Raw genomic sequence first — 25,789 nt, 5'->3', positions numbered from 1 at the left:
AAATGTAGTTTTCCCCTGAGAAGTCTAGGGAATTCTGAATGGCTGCAGTGAAATTCAATTGCATTTGCATGAAAAGTGGCAGACTGGCCATTCTACATTTCTATCAGTGGCAATTATAAATGATGCCTTTTGTAAGGTATTAGAAAATTATAAATATAAAAATATAGATGTATAAATAAATCATACATACGGTAAAATAGATGAAATAGTGAAATAACTCTATTGTAAATAAAAGCATATTCTGTTGATAATGACACCCAAGGATAACAGAGAGAGTCTTAAATTTCAAGTCTCATTTATGTAAAGGGTCCTCAGATCCCAAATATCTCTGGTGTCTCCTAGCAAAGAAGATACTTAATAAGTCCCAGGAAATAAGAAGAGCTGATTTTAGAGTTTCTAGTTGCTTCCGCTCCCATGTTTCCAATGTTTCTGTCTTATCTCATACTTGTCATTCTTAGTTTAGATGCTATGCTATACATTCTGAATTCACCTAAAAGAGAAGAATGGGCATTATTTCCTGCTTTATTACAGACATTACTGAACTTCATAATGAGTTTCATTATGTTGTCATGCTTTATGCTATGTATCGTGCTTACATGGTGCAAACACTGTTATGTAATAGATGATGATTTCGTAACAGGGATCACCTCAGATAATTACTTAGAATAACCACAGACCTAAATTCAAAGTGTCACTAAATATCTGCGTAATTTTAAAAAGCAGTAAAAGGCAGCAGTAAACTTCTATTTAATGGGATGGCTCTTTCCCAAAGATTAACATGTCATAGTATCATAGAATAGTTTGGGTTGGAAGGGATCTTTAAAGTCATCTAGTCCAGCCCCCACATACGCATGTGTTCTTTCAAGTAGTGGTCCTAATGTAAGTAAGCACTTATTTTTCTTATTTCCCGTTTCACTGTGATATACAACCATTTTGGGACTCTTGTATGAGAAATTTAGAATGAAACTTCCGGACTGACTTCTTAAGAAACAACGTGTTACAGACTATAATATTGAAGCATCTGTAAAAAAAGAAACAGAGTCCTTTGCAAGGAATGTCTTAGGTGAAGACAAGACACTTGACAGTAAATACCAGCACACTTGTCTAGCAACTTATGCTTCAAGAAGATGTTTAAATATCAAAGACTGAAAAAAAGTAGCGTATTGGAAGAAGAGTTCTCCCTTTGTTTTTTATTCACTCTAGAAACATCCCACTTGTATGCATGTAGCAATGCTGCTTCAATAAGATATTGTTGGATACCGTATTTCCTTGTGCCTTTGCTGCTTTGACTAGTCACATGGGCTGATGGCTGACTAAAATTATGCTACTGAGGCCAGATAAATTCCACCAGCAAGCTTCACTTGGCGTGTTCTGAGCTGCTTCCAGGGCTACATGGGCTAGAAAGCTATCGTCAAGTAGGAGATTGTAGGCTGAATCGCCTTCGTTTGTGTATCTATCGCTTGACCAACAGGGGTGAGTCTAGTCATGGGACTGGATTCACAGAAGCAGTCCCACCCTGGGAAAGCACAGGGAATGTGAGGTTTAGCTCACAAAAAGCATCGCAAGAGGCTACATGGCAAATGGGTTAATATACTGAATTTTGAATCCTGGATCTAAAATGGGAAGCAAGAATATTGGAACTCATGCATCCAGCCCCTTGATGGAGAATGAGATGCCCTCAGCCAGCACAGTTGTACAAACTGTGTGTGCTTGTGAATGTCAGGTCTGCCACCCCAATACGCAACAGCTTATTTTGGAGCAAGGGGAATGTTCGACTTCTATAATAAGGGTAACTTGGACAAACATTTCAAATAAGTTTTAGAGTTATTTAAAACAAAATGCTGCTACTCTTAGCTCAGTCAATGAACCAACGCTCTCCTCCCAAATACTTTCACACCTCACTGAACAGTAAATGAATAGTCTTCTGAAAAATGTAATGAATGTTTTTTCATTGGTGATTTGCATTGGACCCTACCAAATACTGTTAGGTGTGTTTTACTATGTAGATGTGAAAGTATATGTTCGTATACAGAGCAGGTATATTGGCCTATATGATTGGCCTTTACGATCAGGCAAAACAGAACCGAAGAAAATTAATCCTGCTGAATTTAAAGGCCTATTAATTAACTTCTCCCAGAGGAAATGACTTTATGGGTGGAAAATTTCCACCAAGTCTGTAAATGAGTCCATAGTAATCTCAGATAGGGAAAGAGATGTCTGTTGCTATGACTTTGGGTACAGGTAGCAGGAGTGGAGAAATAAAAATAGCAGCTGCTCTTACCTTGCTTTCCTATGTCAATAGCTTATGATAGATGTACGGAGATTAAAATGAAATGGCTGTGGAAGAATAGCAGTCAGAAAAGCAATACCTTCCCATACAATGACCTTTACAATTTAAAGGATGAAAAGATACATTATGCACAAACATTTTGTTATCTTCAGGAACAAAGTGCTAGTAACTGAACTCTGGATGGCGCAGCCTGAATACAAATGAGCAACCTAATTGAGCTGATTTGATCTTTCTTAAACTATAGTCCAAGTCAATAATACAGTGTAACTGAAAGAAGCAGTCCTCTCATTAGAGGTGGCATACCATGATAGAGAGTTTCCCACAGCGGCATCTCTCCTGTCATCGATTATGCACTGCTAATCAGTGAACTGTGGCATTAAAATCAAAGGTCTCCCTTCTGCTGTAAGCTTCTTTTTTGACAAATTCCTTTAGGTTCATTTCTCGAGCAAAATCAAAATCTTACCAAGAGCAAACACAATCTTTTGCTCTTATCGGGGTTTGTTTTGGGTTTTTTTTAGGGGAAGAATGAAAGAATGAGTCACAAATAACAAATGTTAGTGGCATTGCTTGATACGGCACTGGATGACATTACAGTCATAAGGCAGCATAAAAATCAGTGTAGAAAAAATAGAATGGCTTTCTCTGATATGATTGGGAAGGGTAATGGAGAAAAACTACACTATTTTTTATACACTTAAAAAAAAATAAATCCTTCTTTCCTTCTGCAAAAGATTGCATTTAGAAATTCCTTTTAACTAGGGAACAGGCTTCTTTTGTGTGAAAAATGCAGATAACAGTTCTGACTGAAAACTGTGATTGAGATGATGTTATTTATAAAGTCATATTCCTTATAGTCATTCAGAAGGCAGGATTTCTGATATGGTGTGTTTCTTGCTAAAGCACATGACACCAAGGTTCCTGGGTTGCATTTGATGACTTGTTTTCTGTTGTGTAACATTCATGTTTACACGGCACACTTGTGACCAAACATCCCTCTACCTGAGAGCTGTTCTTCCCATCGAGCAGCAGTTACTAAGTCACAGGGGTGCTTGAAGTGACTCCTCTGAATTACAGGAGAGAAAGGGTTGCTGGTACTTTTTTTTTTTTAATGATACCCTTTGATTATATAGTTAGCTTTGTGTATGTTTAGTTGCTTCCTCTGACCTTTGGGAAGCATTCAAATGACTAACTGGTCGAAATGCGTGAAGCAAATACTGTATTTTAAGAAGTTTAAGAGTTTTTGTTTTTGGGGTTGGGTTTTTTTGGTGTTTTGGTTTTGGTTTTTTCCCATCTGGTGGTAATAAAATGCTCTATCAACATTATGTGGATTTTTGCAAACCCTGAATGTGTCTGATAGGCTTCCCCCCACACCCCCCACCTTAGTTATTCATAAGTGAACGTAAATAAACTTAATATTCCTCCTCTCTTCCACCCCTAACCTATAGCGGTGCTGTGCTCTGCTGAGCAGCTGCTGTGTCTGGCACCACCCATGGCTCTGCTTTGCTGGGGACTGTGATGTTGCTTATGTATAAATAACATGCATGATCATTTAGAAGGGACTGGGAGTTTGGATGAAAACAGACTTATAAATGCAGTTTTGTTATCAACAGGCAACACATTTTAAAAGGTAATGGTGTGCCAAATCAGAACATAGTTTTAATTTAAATAAACTCTGCTAAAGAGTTCTGACATGTTAATTCAAAGTTGAAATGAAGCTCTGGTGCTCTTGCAACTTTTTATAACAAAAATCTGGGATCTATTTAACGTTTCTACTACATAGTGCATAAATTAAACATTCATCCTGGTTATGGTCTATTGCTCTGGATTGCAATGCTAGTAGATATCAGACTACAAAGAAAGTACTATCCCTTAATAAGAAGATATAATTTTTACATGTTTTGAACTATAAATATACTTAAAATCACAGTAAATTCACATCTCTCTTGCTTTTCAAACTGCTTTCTTTGTAGCGCATTCCAGTTCAGCCTTGTTTCCTCCCCTTATTTGAAGACTTGTTTACAGTACAAAAGTGGAATTGGCTCATTCTTCTGTGGATGCAGTGATTAAAATACAGCGTATTATCACTAACATAGATAGCTCAAGGTGAATGAAATGGAATTGGCTGTTTTGCATGGCGAGTTTCTGATTTTTAATTAAAGTGTTTGAATTCTGTTTGTGGCAAATAGCAGGCTGCACACCTTGGCTCACGATAAATAAATGTACTGGGCTGGGACATCAGTATTTTCGATAAGAACCCTGAGGGCTTTTATCCCAAAGGTCTTTTCTATGCTTGCCTTTGTAACCATTTATGCATAAAATCTCTTCAGGCCTCGTGAAAATATCTCATTTTGCTAACACAAACCCTGCTATTAAACTAACTCTGGTGTCCAACTTCCACCTGTTTTTCTTTCCTTTTCAGTCTTATATAAACAAACTTTGAAACAAACGGTATTTAGCTTCCTTAGACAAACCACCATGTAATTTGTTTATTTTTTCCATTATGTCTGGAATTCTATCGAGAAGCAGCTTATGTCAGTGATACGAAATTTCATTGCCAGCACAAGGATGATGTTTCTTTCTGATAGGTTAAGATTTACATGGTATGTTCCTCTTAACTCTGGTTTCAATTAAGATTAGTGTTTGCACATATGCAAAGTAGCATCACTGAAAGCTGTAGTCATATACTAACAGAAATTAATCCAATGAGGCTTTAGTTAGGGCATATTTCTGTAACATGGGTATCTTTCCGTAATTTGGGAAGTACGTAGAACTTTGCTTGTTCTGCCAAACTGGTTATTGATGACTACAGGTGCTGGGAATTCCTAGTGTAATTCTACCACAGGACAGGCCATTTTTAGGTGCCCTGTATTTAGGCACGTTTAAGATTTGAGAAAATGTGCAGGTGCGCCATTATAAAGAAAATGCTGCTGTAGAGCCTTGGTGATTCAAGAATACCCAAGTGCTCTGCTTGCAATACTATACATCATAAATGCTCTGATGGTCTCGTGTACTTGTTGCTTGGTGTGTAGGTACAGAGAGTGTTGTACTCCATCATGTAGAACTTCTGGCATCTTGACACTTAAAGAGGCTGTTTGTTGCAACTAGGCGTGGTAGATACAGAAATAATGAAAGGGTTGTTTAAATGTCTTCCTCAAAAAGACCCTATTTTTTTTTGTTGAATTACAGATAACAAGTTACAAACAGCTTTTTCATTGAACAGCTAGTTAGGGATTTCTAACCCAATTAAGGATCTGGATTTTTGCTGATTACGATTTTCTTTCTTAAAATAGAGATAAATTAACCCAGATGAATTAGCAGGTGGATGACAGCAAAACAGACAATTAGTAAATGCATCAGAATGGAGAGATCCATTGCCACTTAAAAACCCAAAGACATGCTAGAAATAAAAAGCAACCCTATCCTCTCACATCATTAACAAAAAAAGGGGGGGAGGGGGGTTGTGGGCTTTTTAAATTCTCCAACATCCATTACCTATTAAAGGTGACTGAGCTTTAAAGTCAGAGAATTTCTCTGTTTGATAAAGAGAATAGTTTTGCAGACAGTGTAAAAGCAAACTAAAACATACTGACTTTAAAGTGTTTTGATTTAGATCTGCTCAGTTTTGTGGGATTTCTAGTTCCTTTTCTGGGTTTCCATTTGCAGCCATCATTTTGCTCCTGACTGGGTTGGAGCTCCCATTGAGCGGAAGCTCTACCTTTCATTAGAAGAGTTGCACTGTCCAAGTTTCTGTCTGTCTTGATGTGGCCTGCTTCTTAAAATTTTATTAAAGTTACCCAAATGTCATCACATTGGCACTCTTGAGCTTGTGATATTCTTTGGATAATTCTTAGCTCTTACTATTAATAGTCCCAGTGGCCTCTCACTTTCTGAAACACCCATATTGATTCTGTCAAATCAAAACAAACATTTGATTTCCTTAAATAAAATTATTGATTCTCATGGAGCTCAGAGATTTATGGACCGATCAAACTACATTTATTAAGTCATTTTCTCTTATGACTGTAACTTATTTCCACTGAGGTTCTCCATTTTGTTGATTCATATCCTGTGTGAGTTTCTTTCACTAAAATCTCTCTACTTCCTTTCGCTCCTTAATAATTCTTTTGTCTGTGCTTTCTATTCTAGCTTGGCTTCATATCTTATTGACTTTTTAAAAATATTATTGGTATCTCCCCCCCTCTTTTCTTTCCCCAACATTTCTACTCCCATCTGACCCACTTCTGGTGACCATTTTACTGACACCCTCGTAACCACTTCTGGTTGAATTCTAAACTCAGTCCAGCTTTCCAGGACTGAGTTTAGAACAAACACCTTTTCCATTTTCAGTTTCATATATATTTAAGTAAACAACAAATTACTCTGTCTGCATTGATCTCTCATCCCATACTTGCATTGTTTTATTTTTTTCCTACAACATCTCTAATAATAACTTTTCACATTTTATCTTTGTGGGCTGTGAGCACTGTTGGTTTTATTAACTATAAGTCGGTACAGAGATAACGAAAAAAACAATTCTGTATTTATCTTGCTCATGTCTCCTCTAACATTTTTAACATTCTGCTTTCTGCATCATTTCTTTCATAGTAGCTGTCAGTTTTCACCATTATGTGATGCACCCAGCTAATGGGTTTTTGTGCTGGACAAATCCAGTGCAAATAAGGGAAATATCAGATGTTGTTCAGTTTCCACATCAAAGATTCATAGAAATGCATTCAGTAACATTACATCATATGGGACAATAGAACATAGAAAATATAGATATTTAAAATGAGTAATAATCTTAACATTATAATAATTTACAGATTTTTTAATCATAAAATCAGTTGCTACTAAGTACTGAGTGCTTATCTAGCATCTATGAAAGCCGAGATCCGCTAACATTTCCATGAAAACATGTTTTGTCTTTACTTGGTTTGAAAAGCAATGTCACTAGAGGGAGCTTTTACCCATATATGTGTGCTGTCAAGGACAAAAAGAATTAAAACTAGTTCTTACAGCTGCCTGTAATGAATCACGAGTACATAACACACGTATATTATCAGTGGATTATGCTTTTTTTTAATTTTATTTTTGATTTATGGAAGATAATGAGTTGGGGGAAAAGCCTGGCTCTGGCTTTCAAACAGTAGAACAAGATCTTGTATTCAGTAGTTCTTGGGGGAGTGTTTTTTCTGCCTTTTGCAGTCTTAAACTTCTGCTTGTAATTTTCATTGGCAAATTTCAGTAAATAATACTTTATCCATATCAATCTTTCTCCATAGTTTACAAGTGACAAAGTTTTTCAGCTTCTTGCTTTTGTTTGTTCTGGTGTTGTTGTTGTTGGTTTTGGTTTTGTTTTTTGGATTTTTTTTTTAGGTCTCACTTTTTTAGAAAATCATCATGGTGAAGCTCAAACAGCATCTCATGAGTCTCCGGAGTCTTTTAGGTCATCTTAGGCTAACAGGAAAACATTGGGGCTTAATTCTGTCATGACTATGAAGGAAAAATGTCCAGCTGGGAATCCTGAACAAAAAGTTTGCTATCTGCTTTACAGTTGTAACTCATTTGCCAGTATGCCCTATTGGTCCCTTCTTTTGCGGTCTGTCCAGAGAGAATGTGAATTTTAATGCTTAGGTGTTTTGGTTTTTTTATAGTTGTTGGGTTTTTTTGTCCTTCAGTTCTCTAGTACAAATGATACCAGCATACCGGCAGATACTTTTACTTCCAGGGATGCCTGATATGACATGTACTGAACTGCCTAGGATACTTAGTTATTATCTTGGAAGTTTTAACTTTGTCAGTGTTACCCAACCCTTATCTATAGACGTTCTTCTGCTGATAACTCACTTATTCAATGTTCTTCTTTTCCACTGCTTGCAAGGGTACTAGCTGTGATGAAACCATGTCTTCACGGTGTTGAAACAACGTTGATTTCACAAGACTTAGTAAATATGGATTATGAATTAGTACCCCTAAACTGTAACTGTATTAATAGTAGTATTCGGAGCTTATTAGCTCAATTATTTTGGTCTGTTTCCGCTTTCACTTGTTCCGCCTTCCATTTTCCCTGATGAAGTCATTTTCCTTGTATCCAAAGACATATAGAAACTATCAAAAAGACTGATCAAACCTGAAAAGCAGAAGGATAGTGAGCTAACTGCTACATAACCGTGACTGAAAACTGTAATATTGGCACTAGGCTTAGATCTGCTCTCATTACACTTCTTTAGGTAAACTGCTGTCTTCCCTTGAAGTCAACTATGGAGCTTTGGTATCGCAGTCAGAATGCGATGCTCTTGGTGTCTGTCTTTCAGTATGGCTGCGGAGAGGGCACTTTTCCGAACGTGCAGCATGTTATCCATTCATAAACTTAGTCTAGAAGCTGACAGCAATCAACCTGGCTTTTTACAACAGGGAAATATCTCCAGGTATTTTCCTTATACAGTCCCTGAGCAGGTGGTGTGTTTTGTGAAGCACCTGTTGAGACTAAGCATTTTCTCTTGATAAAATGAAAGCATAAAAGTGTCTCTCGTATTGTTTTATTGTAACTTGAAATTTCTATGTGAAATGCTGTACAAACTCTGTGTCTCAGTCAATATACTGTCACATTCAGATACTGAAGGAAATTGATTAGTGGAGACTGATTTACCTCAGCTGAAATTTAACTCCTAAGCTCTCATTTTTTCAGGTGGCGCTGTCAGCAGACAGTGCTGTCATACAAGACACCATAGATAATGATAATAGGAGTTTCTTTATACATTTGTATGTATTGAAATTATGTTACGAGCAGTGGCTGATGGCTGACCCTTCCCCCTAAACACAATTGTACACAGAGACCTGCAGGGAATAGTGAAGTCCCCCCATTGCACCAAACATAGAGAATTCCACCAAAAATATTTCTTGTTTTATATGGAGATAGCAAAAAATCTGACATCTTGATGGCAAAAATTGTTTCTGGGGTTCTTGAAATATGGTTATCCAACATACCCCACCCCCTCCAGGACCCTTCAGGAAATATTTCTACAACCATGTCAAGTTTGGAATAAATTTAAGAGAGATGACCTGAACACCGTGTAACTGTTGCGTCATTTTGCATTCTTGTGACTCAGGAAGAGGTGCATGTCGTGTTCATTGTATTCGTTCTGAGGTCGCGGATGGCTTCCAATGTTTCATGCGATTACTGCCAATGTTTCTGAGGTAATGGGAGGATGGGCCTTGTGAGTTGGAAGCAGTGACCTGGAAATTATGTATCCTTGCACTTTGCTCGATGGTAAGCCTTTTCTTTCCTAAACCTTAAATAAATGCTAAATGCTTTTTCACCCCAATAAATCAGTTTTCATAAGAGCTACGTAGGTTTGATTTTTCTGGGCCACGTTGCTGCCTATACTGAGGTACAGCATGTTTCTTATCTAAATGATTTGAACACCTTTATCATGTCAAAACCCCTAAGTATTCATGTTGATGACCAGATGTTAGCTGACAAATAACATGAATTCAAGAAACATGTCTCAGAGCTGGCACACAGAGTAACAAACTAACAGATGAACAACTCTATTTCTGCATCACCTTACAAATAAAAAAACAGATAGGATATGGTGAATTCTTGTGCGACCATGATACAAAAGGTAATTCAGTGCATGTGAATTAAGAATTTAAAATAAAACATATAAATATATTCTAAATCAATATTTTTATTTGGGGAAAAAAAAAGGCCTTTTTCATTAAAATACCTCTAATAATGAATTGGCAGCTGGGGCAGTAAAACTTACTGACACTCAGAGTTTCAAGAATGGTTTGGACATTTGCAGCAGAGAACTCTCTTAATGAACTTAGATTTCAGGTCAGGATAATGCAATAGCAGGGCAATACCTTCTTCCATTATGTAAATAATACAAAATATGTTTATATCAGCTATTCAGAAATGAGCATACCATCTTCTTTTATTTGGAATAAGGTGCTAATTATATTCATTAGTTATTTAGCAAGCATTTTTCTCTAACTTTTTGCCTGTGGAAAGTTCTATCAGCCTTGAAGGTTTTTCTTATACTATTTTCATGATTATTATATTTTTTAATCTGTTTTTCCTAATGCTACATTTAAGACCTTTAAATGTGATGTTTAATTATTAGGTGTTCATTTGTGATTTTTGAGCATCAAGTATCACATGGGGGACCTAAAAATTTAAATTCCTCTTGAGAATTTTGGTGTAAGGCATGCCACAATTGCATATCCTTTGAGCAACATGTGAAAACCAACTTGAGAATAACTGAAAGCCTTTTCTTAAGCTGATACTATGTGTGGATATTGCATTTATAATAACACAACATAAGTGTTCATTTGTTTACGTATTTCCTGAGTTGATTGTGTTCCTATTTGATTGCAGGCCATCCTAAGATGCCCATAAGATGGGCCTTAAATTCACTGCAAGTTTTACTTAAATGTTTATTGCAAACTTGTCTTTCTCTGTAAGAATAGAAATGGAGGGAAAATTTGCAAACTTTTGCTCATAGTAATGAAACTCAGAATTATGCTCTCCTATTTGTGGTCCTCCTTATTTTTCTTCTCAGTAATGATTTGCTTGTATGCATATACAGGATGAAAAGCACCTATTTTTACGTGCGTGTGATTCCAGTTTACATTGTCAACCAAACTGAAATAAGATGCATGGATACTGGAAAAGGCTCATTAATCAAACAAATGTAGTTTCAGTAATTATGAAATCTCACTACTAAGCAGGAGCAGTAAGTCATTAAAATACCTTCTCTGGCCTTTTGGCTAAGATCAAGCACAGAATATCTTCTCATTAGGATAATGGAGTTCAATGAAATGATATCCCATCATTCTCCATAAGGGAGCAAAATGGAACTTTTTGGTTAACTGCAATCACTTAGTCATTCATTTTATCTTCTAATAATTTTATATTCCAATATTGTTCATTCATTTATAAGAGAAAATTAATTCTTCATATATTCAGCCTACTGTCCTGGCAAACTGCATTGAACATAAAAGTTAACTTTGTAAATTAAATTAAGAGTGGCTTAATGAAATTAATCCTGAGAATAAATGAACAGAAGTGAGAAATATTTGGTGTTCTTTATTTTGTGGATTTTTTTTTATTATTATTCAGGAAGCTATTAAAAAATACAAATTCAGTTTGTTAAATTTAAAGAGAATATATTGAGGAAAATCAGAGGTTCATGACATAAACTAGTTTAGCTTTTTTTTCCCTTTGTCTTTTTTGCTTGAATTTCATTTATGCTGATTATTTCCTAATTGTTTTCAGCACCTTCTGACTTCATTTTTCGGGGAACAAAAGATCTTAATTACACATACTTGGCTGGACATATCTTCATGAATCATTTATGGTTTCAGAACTGGGACAGAAAAAGCAAGCTTGAAAGGCACCATTTTACATGGCATATGATCTTAGAAATGACATTATGGCAGATTTTCCTTATTCTGACAGGATGTCATTAATTCATAGTTGAATGAAAGGATCAAATAGTTTTACCTTTTGCTTGAAGCTTTTTGGTGATCTTTAGCCAGAGTAATTGTGGATAAGAAGTAGTAATAAGTAGTCTACTCATCTGTAAAAAGACAAGGCACAGCATCTCCACTGCATTGTGTAGGTTATTTGAGGTTTGATGAAAAGTTTCAAATCTCGTTAGAGGCCTAAATATGAGACTGTCATATTGCAAAGTAGCTTTATCGCTCTGCTTATGGTGATTGACAGCACAGCATGTTTAAAGTTCCCAGCACACTATTGAATATGCAGATGTGAAGATAATTCATAATGCTTTGATGAAAGTGTGTTGTTGCTGCTGATGCATATATCCCAGGAAGAGGAATTTAAAATGGTTGCTTGAAATGTAGAATAATACGTGAATTCAGGATAGTTGTCATACTCACTATTAAAAGTTCACATTACAAGTAGCTTGCCATAGAAATGAATAGCGAATCCTGCAATTCAGCCATTGGTTTCAGGAAATGGTGCTGGATCCTGGATTCGCAGCCCCAGCTCAAACTTGAGTTGCTGTCTAGAGTAGGCAAGTGAAAGATTTTTCTGGCGTCCCTGAAGTGTCTCTCCTCTCCTGATATACAGCTACTCAGTCAACTCCTCTGTGCTCATTAGAGGGGGACTGAGCTAAGCTCAAGCCTTGTCAGTGTTCTTTGCTTACTGAAAGGACAGCATAATTAGGTTCCTTTGGTATCTACTAATTTCTTTTATGGAGGCGGAATGCTGCCTGAAGTCCATATTTCATTCCAGTGGGACCCCAAGAGGTTGCGTCAAGTGTAGACAAAAGCTAGAGCTTCACAGCTTTGTTCTGGGTGTGAATATTATACTGAAGACAGGGAGTTAAAGCTTGAAGTAAAAAGCTGAGTACATAGAATTATTTTTACAAATTAATTTGGTGTTCTTTTAGATGCCCTTGAGTAGATTTGCGAAAAACATCTAATGCTTTTACACTGCATTTAGTCAACGTTGTTGGCATGAACTTGTGTGGTGTCTCTGACAAGTAATGTAACGTCAACTCTGACACCCGATTGTCACACCGTATGGTGAGTTGACCCTGGCCGGCTGGAGGCGCCCCCACCCACCGGCTCCCTCACTCCCTTCCTCAACGCGTCACGGGAGAAAATAAGATGAAGCAGCTCGCGGATCACGATAAAGGCAGGGACATCGCTTGCCAATTGCCTCATGGGCAAAACAGATTTGACTTGGGGAAAATGAATTTTATTTATTGACAATTAAAATAGTCGGTGCAAAACAAATGCACAAAAAACTAAAACACTTCCCCCCGACCTCTGCCCCTTTTTTCCCAGGCTCAACTTTACTCTTTCAGTCCTGAACTCCTCTCCCCCCAACACCCGAGGGGTGCAGCAGGGGGACGGGGAAGGGAAGGCTGCGGTCAGTCCATACCGGCTCCTCTCTGCCGCCCCTGCCCTCTGACGCTGCCCCCCCGCCCCGGCACGGGCGCTCCGCAGGCCGCGGCTCCCTCCGAAGACACCCACCCGCTCCGGCGGGGCTCTGCAGGGGAACCGCTGCGGGGGGGCGGCCGGAGCCCCTCCTCCCGCTCTGCCCTCGGGGCTGGCGGGGCTGTTTCTCACACCGCTCCCCGCACCCCTCGCGCCGGGCCGGGCCTTGCCAGCACGGTGCTGGCCACAGAGCCCAGACCTGGGCAACTGCTGCCGGTACAACTGGAAAGTCCTATGGGTAATGCTCTATTGCTGTATATATGTCTGTATACAGACTTTCCTATGTCTTTACAACAGGCATCCTTCACTTTGAACATAATGGGAATTCATGATCCAGACAAAGGTAGTACAACTGTAATGTTTGGAACTTAATATTCAGATATCTGATTAAAATTTGAGGGAATGGGCTATAATTGTAAGTCACTTTCATTTTTCAGATATGCTAATTTAACTGTGCTGTTTTCCTTGGTTGACATGTTAAACAAGTAGTAATAATAAGGTTTTACCAAGCATAATTACCAAGTACTCTTGGCCTTAAAAATGCCTCAGTAGTACCCGTGCATGATAATGAGGATACAATAATAGACAATGCGATTGTCAACACCATTTGCATTTGATAATTAGAAAAAACCAACAATTTATATTCAAAAAATGCTGCATGAACAGCAGGATAAGCTGGGCAGCTAAGGCTGTTGAAAATCATATTGGCTTGGATTTCCATAGCACATTAAAATAAGGTAGGTCTGGTAATTTATATCAGCAAGAGAAATGCAGTGACAACATCTATCTAAAAATCTGTCTTACAAAACCATACATACATAGCATTCTCCCAGCCAGCTTTTAAGACAATGAATTATGTTACTATTCTCTTTAATGGGTGTTTCTAAACCAAGAGTTTCCAATGAGACAAAAAGAAAATGTGAAAAAGGAAACTACCGTTGTAATGACATTACAATGTAATGAAAATTACCTGGAGTCGTTATAAAAACTAACCTTCATAGTGAAAGGGAACAATTGTACAGTAACCCTCTGCTTGATTAAGCCCTTTTAAAATTTATTTTGATCCCCATTAAGTTCAGAACTGGGTTTCTTACTTGGCGTTTTCTTCTGCTCTGTTTCAAACAGAAGCTTTGCTCCTCTCGTCACTGTAATGCACCAGACAAGCATGAGTAAGGCATAAGCTGTTCTACGGTGGATGGCACAAGGGATTTATCTGAGGATGCTTAGTTCCTTCAAAAGCAGGTGATTTTTTCCTGTGGCAATGCAAAGACTGAATGAAGGAGTAGAGCAGCACCATCCTTCCATCCTTTCTGTTCAGTCTCTACTAGTATGACAGGACCATTAAGATCTGAATCAGCAGCACTGATCAACACAGGCAGTTGATATCTTTTGACTTGCACCTTACGGTCTGATCAGGAATGATTTTTCAGTTAAGTAGTTCTTTGGAAGTGTTGATACAGTTTGTTTTGTATAGGAGAATACATTTTTGTTTTGTGGGGGGAAGATGCAAAATTTATTTAGTCACAATGCATTCTACGTATTTTAAGGACCTGTTCTCTGGTACATTTCCTGTGCTCTTAGGACAGAGAAGCCGATGAGGGAAGCCTTTTCTCACAGTAGTGGTGGTTCAAGAGAGGAGCTACAACCAGAAAGGCTAAACTAAGATGGGTGTGGAGCACTCTGTGGAAAAAAAAATATTGGGGCCTTCTATGGCTGTTGTGTTTATCTTGATGTTTTATTTAACATCATGACTTGCTTGGATATTCTGTGAAATATCAGTGGACCTTCTTGTGCATTTTTGATTGGATGTCGCCATATTAACACAAAACGCAACCCAAACACCACTGTACCATGAGGGCTTGTCATCTTTTTCTCCCTTATGTCCCCTTCAGGCCAAATGATAAAAATCATTCACGTATGTTAGAACTCTTAACGATTTTTTACTTCCTTAAAAATGGAAGAACAAGTACCAAATAAGAAACAGAACACACGGTAACTTGCTTTGTAGAATTCTACCTCCAGTTGAATACCACATGCCATTTACCAATTGAACAGACAGGAAATAATTAGGAATAAATTAATATAATTCCTTCTTCTGAATAAAATCTGAGCTATTATAATATTTGGATATTTGTTTTCCTGATCAAGTGCACATACCATGGCACATAGCCACACTTGAAATTGTTTGAATTCAGTATCTGGCTGTACAATTGTTTGATTGTTTTCTTCTTGTGTTCATGCTAAGGATTAATAAAGGCTGGCATCAGCTTTCCTTGTACTGATATGTCATTGCCTCTTAAAAAGGACATGAGAAGGACCCGCAACACTGCAAATCTGTATCTTCTCACAATCATGCAAAAACACAATAATGAAAAAAACTGTCATAGACCCCTCACCTCCCCACCCTCCACTAAGATTTACTGTCTCCAGTGAATGTAAACTAACAGCTAGAGTTTGGGCACACCATGTTTTACGGAATTAAAAGCTGGTTGGCATCTCAAAATGAGAGATCACTCTGATACTTCTGGATTTAGCTATCAACAACTAGAAAAGAGTTGACCTAGCATTCATACAGATAATTTAAAAATGTTTGCTATTTTCTTCTGATGAGATTAAATCACTTAGTTTAAACATTGACTTTACTCCCAAGTGTACTCCTTCTAGAAAACTGGGAATCCAAGCAGACTGACAAGGAGTTTGCTTGTGGTGCTGGTTGTCCTGCCCTGTGTCAGCAATATATGTATTCCTATAGTCCTGTAAATTCTTCACAAGTGTGAGTCAAATATTCTCATCTTTCCAACTTGAAAGTCTATCATAAAGAAAAATGTTCTCTTCAGCTTCAGATGTACAAATTTATGCAAATCTTGATCTGCTCTTATATTTGAGGTGTGATATTTTCTTTAGTCTCTAGAGAAATAAATAAAGATTCTAACTTTAATTACTAAATGCTAGGCACCTTGAGGAATAAGGTGAAATGTATCCACAAAATGTATGTCTTAGGAAGCTATGTCCCTAAGCTGACTTGTTCCTTGTGCTGTTGCTCCAGTGTGCTTAAGGATGCTGAACACTTACTGGAATCAACATTGTGAGGAAAAAATTACATGTTTTCTTCTTGTTAAAGATAAAAGCTTAATTTTAGAGATGGAAGCCTACTAAAGTGATGATAAAAAGTTAAGCTGACTATTAAAAATATTATTAAGGAAACTAGTTATCATGCATTATTGTCTTATCCCTGGGTCCTGAAAAACAAACAAATCAAACCAACAAAATACTCCAAAAAAACCGCCATACCAAACAAACAAAAGATACTTTTTGATATAAGGTCAGCTGAGGAAGAACATAGGCTAGGTAATTGGCAAATGTATTTTAAGCTAAATGAGACTTGACAGGATAAATAGTGAAGATTTTCAGTGTTCTGTTCTCTCCTTCAGTCTTGTGGGTTCCTGTGCCCTCCACTCTAAAACATTTTATGCAATGTGACTCCAGGCTTCTCCATGCTTCATTCAGATAGGTACCAGTCTGTGAAAAATCATACCTACCTGTAAAGAAGGAGCTTCATTTGCTGTAACATCCTCCAAAACATTTAGGTATTTCCAGTAGTGAAAAGATGAAGAAGTATATTTACATGTCAGAAGGTTAAAAACTGAAGAGGCATCTGAGGATTGGATATGCAAAAAATATGAAAATATTTAATGAATTTTACCTTGCATAGAGTTGATAGTCTGTTATTGTTTATGCGCCAAGGATAGTTGAATGAAATCTCAAGTGTACAACCAGGCTGACTGACTTCCGACTATTCCAGATGGAATTGACCTGAGGTTTTTTAAAAACTGAGCAAATAAGATGGCAGGCTTCTCATACAACTTTCACATGGTTGTGGTGCGAAGTTGCATGGTGTGCAAAGTAGTTTATAAATTTGTTCATAAAAGACACAGTAGTGCAATGGCGTGAACATTTGCCAAATCCTTCATGAACCGTGGAATGCTGTGCAGACTCTGAAGTAAACCAAAAGCAATACAGATGTGTTTTTGTTTTAGTGGTGTAAAAACTTCCTGTGTCTCTTCCAGTAAAAAAAAAAAAACAAACCAAACCACAACCTAAAACCAACCAAAACCCTGCAAAAACCTTACTGTAGATATAGCCTAGAAACAATAAAAATAATGTATTTATTTTTAAAATAATTCAAAAATTAATGCTACTAAATAATAAAATTAGACATAAGTTTAATTCTAAGGAACACTGTTCCTTCTATATGTAAAATACTAAAGAAAAAATACATTTTTGTAAATTCAGAATTTAAAATGTTGACTCCTTCCTGAAAAATTGAAGTGCACAAACTTTGGGTACAGTTTTCTATTTTTCCTTTGTGAAATGTTGAAATTTTGATAAATCTGAATTTCAAGAGGCTGCTTTGTACACCTTTATACTTGTAATGATTCCAAACTCAATAATTTAGTTAAAAAAAAAAATCCTTATCTCTCTGGTTGAATTGTAGATCACAATAATTAATGTTGTTTACTTTAAACCTTCTCTCATTTTCAGTAGTTAAAGACAGAAGGAGTATTACATACAACCGTGGAACATGTTGTATGTCATTTGATGAAAGGCAGTGCAGCCAGAAACGTCTGATAGGAGTCATATAATACATTGCACATTTGTGCTATTGTTGTGATATTAGCATTTCCAGTGTTTCCCAGCAGTGCTTACAAATGTTTATTAATGAATCTTCAAAACAAAAAAGATTTCTTATTTATTAGTAACCCAATCCTTGGATGGAATAGGGTATTTCTTTATAAGAGTCAAAACATGTAGCCATACCATGACTTTTGGGATTAATAAGGCTTTGGCTTCTCTGAAAACTAGTCAGTAGGGATCAGAAACAAGTTTATGTAAAAAGATACTTTGGAAAATCTCGTAAAGTCCTATCTGTCTTTGCACATCCAAATGCGTTTTTAGAAATGTGGCCCTGGTGGCACAATCCCCTGTTCCCCAAAGACCGATTCCTGAATCGGAACCAGAACAAAGCAGCAGGCCTGAGCGCCTGTGCTCTGCTGTGAGCAAAGTAACTGCTGTAAAAACATTAACTGAGACTCGTGCCTTTCCTCACAGAGATCTATAGAAAGGTTTGAAATAAACCTCAGAACAAGTAACCTTGAACAGCTAAGGGTTGAGTGGAGACCACTAAATTCATGCAATTTATGGCCCTCACCTTGGAAAGGGAAAAATAGCTGCTATGTTTTCCTCTTTTTCAGCAGCAGCCACCTTTTTGAGCAACAATGTGTTATCTGTATTGATGGTATGCAACTTGAAGTGGAATATGAAACATCCCAGGCCATCAATATTAGCTGCTCCAATATTTTAGACTACAGCTGAGCTCCAGAGGTGCTTACAGAAAAGCTTCAGTTACACTTGGACTCATTTGCTCATGAAGCTGAATGTGAACTTGGCTCCCGAGCAGTCTGTCAAGACTGTTCTGTGAAACGTCAATCATGTGGGCAAGCTGCAGACTTCTGCAATATGGAAAGAGCGCAGGGAGAAATAACATATCAAAGCAATGGAGGCCAGTAGAAATAGCAAACAAAAAGCCAAATGAGGTTTATGTGAGACTTGCATTGACTTTCTGACATGCAAATGGGAATGGTGACTGGGAAGGTGACTGTTGTGTGTGTAGAGTATTGCACAGGTGGAGCGTGGACACCTCTAGTGTGGCCTAAGGTATTTAAAAAGTGGGTTGCTTTTTGTTAGCCTTCTAATGTAAACATGGTACAAAAGGAGTCCCACTTGGGACAGTAGGTGGGACAGAAAGAGAGTAAAAAATGAAGCTTCCACTCTACCAGTCATCATCCCTATCTAGTCAATAAAGCAGTCCAAAAACTTGCCGGGGAGTAAAGTTAGTGGTTGTTTTTGTTTTTTTTTTTAAAGATTAAAAAAAATAACACCATATATGGTGGATTTTTTTTTTAAATTATCTCTCATGGCCAAGAAAAATGCAACAGAACATGCATAAGGTTATTGAACCACCCCAAATGTACTAAAGGCTGATACATTTGGCAAATACACCTGACAGGCAGGTATTTCCTTTCCCCAGAAGAGAAGGTCTTCCTTGATAATCTCATTACTGATTTCTTCCTGACTTAAGGACTTGGAGCATGAGCTGTACCCTGCCTGGTATTAGCAGCCATCACCATCAGTATTTATTGTTTTCATTAGTGGCCCTTCCGAGGACTAAGGAAAGGGCTTCTCCAGCAGTGTTCCTGTCACACATGATGAGAGGTTTCGTTAGAGCTTTATCATACTGAGCAATAGGCTTGTGACACAGGGCCAAGGTTGCTTTTCTTGTCATTGAAATTAAACCTGTGATAAGCTGTCCTCAATAATACCTGCTTCTAAGTTTGGTGGTTTTTTTTTTAAAGGTGTTACCTTTGACCATGAGCTACTTTTTAGCATCTCCTGCTTTTCAGTTAGCATCGCTTCAAAAGTTCATGTGAAACAGTGTATAAGATGTTCTAGCAACTTATGCTTATTTATTCTTACTCTTTGGGGGGATAGTGTCTTGTGAATTAAACACAGTGGATTTCAGATTATAAAACCTGCCTATGCAATATGAAAAGTAAGGCTGTCTCAGCATACTAATACGGTGCAATCCAAAACAGCTGCATTAATATTCCTATTGGTTGTCATTGGAGATATGCCAATTCCTATACGTATTTATCTGCATTCCAGAGTGCCCTTGCAATCTCATGACTGCTTTTCGGAAGTGCCTGGTGGTTTATTCTTTCTCCTCAGCACACTACAGAGAAATCACTCTAAATATTCAAATTGGAGGAGAAAAATGTGTTTAGGATAACGAGCATTTAGCACACAGTACAAATTAAACCCAGATGATATGATTCTCTCCCTTGCTCCCCAACATTTACATTAGAATTCATATTTTAAAACAGGAGTCTTTTGCATTACAAGTAAGGATTAAAAGTTGCTTTAAATGTTTTTTGTTTTTTTTCCCGTGCACTTGACAGACATTTCTGTATAATTGATGAGTTGGATACACTGGTAATAATTAAGATTTTGGGGTTTGTGTTGTAAACGTTCTGTTTGTACAGTGAAAATATTGTGTAAAAGAGAAATGGTTAAGACTTTCCTTTGGTCAGAAAGCCATGGCTTTGTGTATTTCTTGGCTGAGATTTTTTTTTTTAATGCTACTTCAGATTGACTCATCTGTTTTATATTCTGCTAGGGATTAATTGTAGCTATTTTAGACTCAGAACACATTATTGATATTGCAGTCATTTGCCTTTTTGCATTGAAGTTGATCAGCTTTCAAGTTCTTAATTTCTGACATACATGTGGGGCTTTTTTTAGTGAAGTTATTGGCAACATGCTTATGTCTTAGAGCTAGTATCCTACAGCAAAATTGTGATAACAGATTATAATTTGATAGGAAATCTTGACTGAAGATTTTGAAGAAGGAGGGGTGATTTGTGGATTTGGGGTTTGGTATTTTTTTAAAGGTATGTTTCTCCGTGCACACTGGACCATAATGATGGAGAAGGCTTTGTTTTTCAAAAGCATTCTTAGTAAGTCACCGTCATTTATTTCTGATGAGTGTTATTTATGAGTATCCAAATATTTTTTCTTTTTTAGAAGCACTGTACACATCTTAGCTCTCTTTTTACTTTGACAGAATCTTTGCAAGAGCTTCTGAGAGATCCTCCAATGCAGCTTCAAATTATTAATAAAAACCACCTGTGACTCTAAATGTATCCTGTTCCCATTTCTTAACATTTCTAAATGGATAGTTGTTTGTATGCATTTTAACCTACTGTTAGATATAAATGTCAAGAAGACACAGATGAACTGCAGATCGTCTTTTTCATCTACTCAGACTGCTTTGGTAAGATATGTCAGCAACTTTATAGGCGACCTGTTTATTGACCAGGATGCTGAGCATTTGAACAGACTTCTGTGAAGTGAAGCATCGAGGTTTTTTTACTCTTTGCCCACCAAAAATCAATGAAATCCCTGGTATAGCATGGATTAAGCTTTAACAACCTCTGAGGTTGATAAAGCAAGAGTTTGTGTGTGTATGGTCTGATTTGCGCTACAGTCAAGGCCTGTCCCTTCAAGTAGTGTGGTCCCTATTCCCCAAATAGTTCATGACTAACTAAGTGGGAATTAAAGCAATTGCAGGAAAAGTAGAAGATAGCCCTTCTTTAGTCTATCCAGCATGATGGGTAGACTATATAAATGAATGATAAATAGACCCTAAAACAGGAAAGGACAGGTATATTTTCCTGGTTTTGTTGAATATGAACACTAGAATCTATGAGAGGCTGTTCTTGATAGGATAAAAGATCTATCTCACCTGGTATCTGGTTTCCAAAAGCTGGGTGCCTGCAAGAACAGAGCAAGTGCATAGCAGCCCTTCCCTTCTATAGTCTTTGGGACTTGAGGAATGTGAAGCTTGTGGATTGCAGAGGGTTTTCATTTGTATTTAATGACATTAGGTGACCTTTCTTCCATTGATGTAATTATTTGAATCTCAAGGAAACTTGTTTCTGATAGACATACACTGTAATTTCCCTCTGAACAGGAAAGTCAGAGTAGCAAGTGTCATTGTACTTATGACAAAGTTATCAGTTCCGTCTATCCGAACAGAATGGAGTGGAGTGGAAGTGTGGTTTTGCTTCAGGAAGTTAACATTTAAATGGACCTAAGCTGGCCTGGATGTTAATACATCACTGAGATAAATGGTATGGGGGAGAGTTTATTTCTTTGCTACTACGATGCTGGCAGGAGAGTGTGCTCTGTAATTGATTAACAGGGCACAGTACATTGACTTATATGAGGAAAGCTATTATATCTCAGTAACAGGAAGGTATATATGACTCTGGTTTTAGTAAGTAAAAAATTGGATTCTGCAGGAAATAACTAAAACCGCTGAAAGAACCAAAGGTTCCCAAGGATTTTTTTTTTTATTCTTTTAAATCTGTGGCATGACAGCATCTCAGGTTATGAAGGAAGCTTAAATAGTGCAATATATTTAGTGAAACTTTCATCTAGGGCTAGAAATATTAGCTTATGTAAGCAGCCTTTTAAGTTTTGTTCTATTGGACTTAAAGTCATGAGTTATTGATGAGATTTAATGTCTTTTGTAATGTCTATTAATTTGAGGTATAATTCTTCCCTACAATTCATACACAAATCATGAATAATGGTGAATTTGCTATATTTTGAAGCTTAAATGAGAAGACAGATTAGGGGGGTGTGTTTGTTTTTTAAACAACGAGAGTGTGAGGTATTTTTGGTTTTACTCTTTAGCTTATTAGTTGGTATCCCAAAACAGGCATAGGAAGCTAATGCAGATCTAAACAACAGTGAAGGAGAACTATATAAACTCTATTTGTTTTTTCGGTCCCCCACCCCTCTCACCGCCCCCAGAGTATTGGCAATTCCAAACAAACTAAGAAAGCAGAAGTCCGGATTCAATACTTGAAAAGCACATATACACCAAATGAAGCACATTCATGACTGTCTGTAAAAATTGTTACTGCAGTGGCAAATACAACGTGATACTCCCTGTGGGATATTATTTTTCTTTTTTTATGTCAAGCTTCTCTGTCTTATTCTTTTGAATCCAAGAGGATGGGTTAGTGAAGCAGAAAGACAAGGCAGGCCATACAGGGGGATGATGATTGAGAACCTAGTACTCTTTCCAGACAAATTTTTCCGTATTTCCTTTTGCATAGCTTCATCAATAGGAGCACCAATATAGTATCTGTCAAAATAAAAGGAGGAGATTTTCTCAATAGCTACTGGGATCAGTAAAAGAATAGAAGTTCTGATGAGCTTCTACTATTTGGAGAGGTTTTTTTCGGCTATTGTGTTGTTTCTGAACACATTGTCTAAAACCATGTTTATTTTTCTATTGCAGAAATTAAGGTTTTGCTCAATTTTATCTCTTTTTAAATTTTTTTTTGTTGTTGCGATTCAGGATAGCTCTTTTGTTTCACAAGATTTTTTTAGAATATCGTGACCAATAACCTCCCTTAATATTCAGTAATTAATAAAATTGCATAAGTAACAAACATTTTTGTAACTAAATCTTTCTATTCCTAATATTCTTCCTTTAAAGATGCAAATTTTTCTCCCCACCCCACACCCAGTATGAAACTATAGGGTGTTTTCTTATTGCATAAACTTCACAATTTTCTTTAAAAAATATGCCAAAAAACCAGGAAACTGAAGAAAGGTACATGTTCAACCTTAGCTCTCATTATTAATGAGAATATCTTTTTTTCCCTTAACAGTAAATATTGTGTAAGATAAGCATAGGAAAACGCTATAAAGATATTTCTAGGTATTTTTTAAATAGTTCTGATTATGTGGTGTTCTGCTTTTACATGTTTCTTTCCATTTTTATCTAGACAACAGAATTAATGACAGATTATTTCAAATCTCTAGCTAGGTAACACTGAAAATGAAGTGACAGCGAGAGCGGTTTGTTAGCATTCTTTAAGCTAAAAACCTATTTTTATGGGCTACCAAAAATACACTGTAGTTAAAGAAATACATGAGAAAAATTTCATCCAGTAACTATGTCTTTCTGTGAAGGGCAAAATTTGTAGTGAGTACGTCAGTCTGCTGCTCACTTCTATGGTGAAGCTCTAGCCTTGTGTACTTTGACTGAAATAATCGCAGCCTGGCACCCAGGATCTTAAATTGTTGGCCTTTGCTCCATGCCGTAGCCCTGCTGCCAGGGAGAGGTCCTGTGCCACCCTAGTGTGCTGCTGGGGTGGTCTGCGGGGAGCACCTGGCCGCAGGCTTCTGACCTAACCTGCCCTGTGGCCACAGACGAAGCGGGGGGAGGAGGGAGGAGGGGTATCAATCCCTCTGTTTTGTGGTGTAAACAATAATATTTATCTTCTCTTGTCAAAAGCCCATCATTAACTAGCGTGGTAGCGAACTTTGAATTAGTCACTGGAATTGTCCTTCAGTTCTGTACAAAGCAATGGCCCTTTACTCTTACCTGTGCTTTTATGCTGGTATGAATTTTGTTTTCTTCCTTAACAAACTCTTGGAGATTTGTGAAGGAAACTGATGTATTTTGTTAAATGTCAAAGTGCCGATTTATGAATGAATGTTATTCTGTATTTCTGTGCAGAAAATTTCAGTTTCTATTGCTGTGAAAGTCATTTTAGTTTTCATTACATGAGACTGGAAATTTTAGGAGACCTGCATTATAAATGACTTCATTCACTCACAGTCCTTTTTTTCCCCTTAAAGTTCCTCTTTTGAGGGTAGGATTAATTCAGTCTCCAGTCAGACCAAATCACCATTTTCTAATTGTAGCAGACAATCATGGCTTTGTGGCTGAGTGTTAAATATGCTGCCTACCAGGGGTGGTCTAATGCTTTCTAGATACATAAATTGAGGGTGTTTCCACTTATAGCAGAGCCTGTGTTGCAGTGCCTGTGTTTAAAAAGATTAGTCAAGCTGACTGGTGTAGGTTACATTTTCTTTTTTAGGTTGTACCTGGAATGTAAACAAGTAATTTAACCTATGTATTTCATCCATCTGTTGAAATAACTGAGGAAAAACTACAACAAAGGGCAGTACATTAACTATATAAGTATTTGAAAAATCAGAAGGTAGTTCTCTTCATTCCAATTCACATAACTTCATACAACATCAGGAGATTTGTTTTAAACGTCTTTCTTCATTAGAAAGGCAAAAGATTCTGATTTTGGTTTTTTCCATCTTAGATTCTAATACCAAGTTAATCTTTTTTATACTGAGTAAAATAGAAGTGAGGTGCTCAAATGGATTATACAGATGATATTTTTAAAAAAGATTATTTTGTTATTTTTTTCAGTAAATCTGTAATATGTGATAAATGATAGGCATTTATTAATGCACCCTAATTTATTTTCTTTTATAAAATATCAGCTTATCAGCACTTCTATTACAGAACTGAAAGTTTATCTTATCTACTTCTTATGAAGCTTTCATGATAATACTTTTCTTCAGCACTACATTTTCATGTCACCAAAAACATTCCGGATCTATCAAGGCAGGCATTTTTGTTCTTTTGTAGTATCCCTAAGGAAAGTGTAGGCCATGGTTAGGCATTACCACTACTTAATTTTTTCCTATGTTGAAGTCTTCATTTTCTCATGTCCACGTGCGTGTCTGTGTTTGTGGGTTTTCTTTGTTTTTTGGCATGAATTTTTTACAAGGCTGTGTTATTACTCAAAAGAAAAATAAAGGGCACATTGCCACTTCATATGTATGAATAATTAACAGCATAAAGTGAATCTGTTTTCTTGTGTTTCAGAAAAGTGTGATGAACCCCTGATCTCAGCATTACCCCACTCCTCTTTCAGCAGTTCGTCATCTATGACAAGCAGCTATGTGCCAGGATATGCCAAGTTAAACAAAAGAGGAGGTAAGGGGTGGTCTCTACCTTAATATTCAGATATTTCAAGAAAAAACGATGAATGATATTCTTTAACATTAATACAC

The 25,789-nt window shown here is 37.0% G+C and overlaps 1 protein-coding gene across 1 annotated transcript in view; it reads left to right on the top strand.

The window, feature by feature from the left end:
- Nucleotides 1-25,789, top strand: part of CNTNAP2 (contactin associated protein 2) — a gene marked incomplete at its 3' end in the record, with an annotated part of 1,307,043 nt that overhangs the window by 347,615 nt on the left and 933,639 nt on the right. Inside the window, exon 2 of the mRNA XM_081996846.1 lies at nucleotides 25,602-25,712. Within this exon, the coding sequence (XP_081852972.1) occupies nucleotides 25,602-25,712 (111 nt within the window). The remainder of the gene's footprint in view (nucleotides 1-25,601; nucleotides 25,713-25,789) is intronic.

This window comes from Phaethon aethereus (genome assembly GCF_964289735.1).
Source record: "Phaethon aethereus genome assembly, chromosome: 2".
Taxonomy (NCBI): Eukaryota; Metazoa; Chordata; class Aves; order Phaethontiformes; family Phaethontidae; genus Phaethon; species Phaethon aethereus.
The sequence above is the reverse complement of the archived record's forward strand: the minus strand, read 5'-3'. Positions and strand labels throughout refer to the sequence as shown.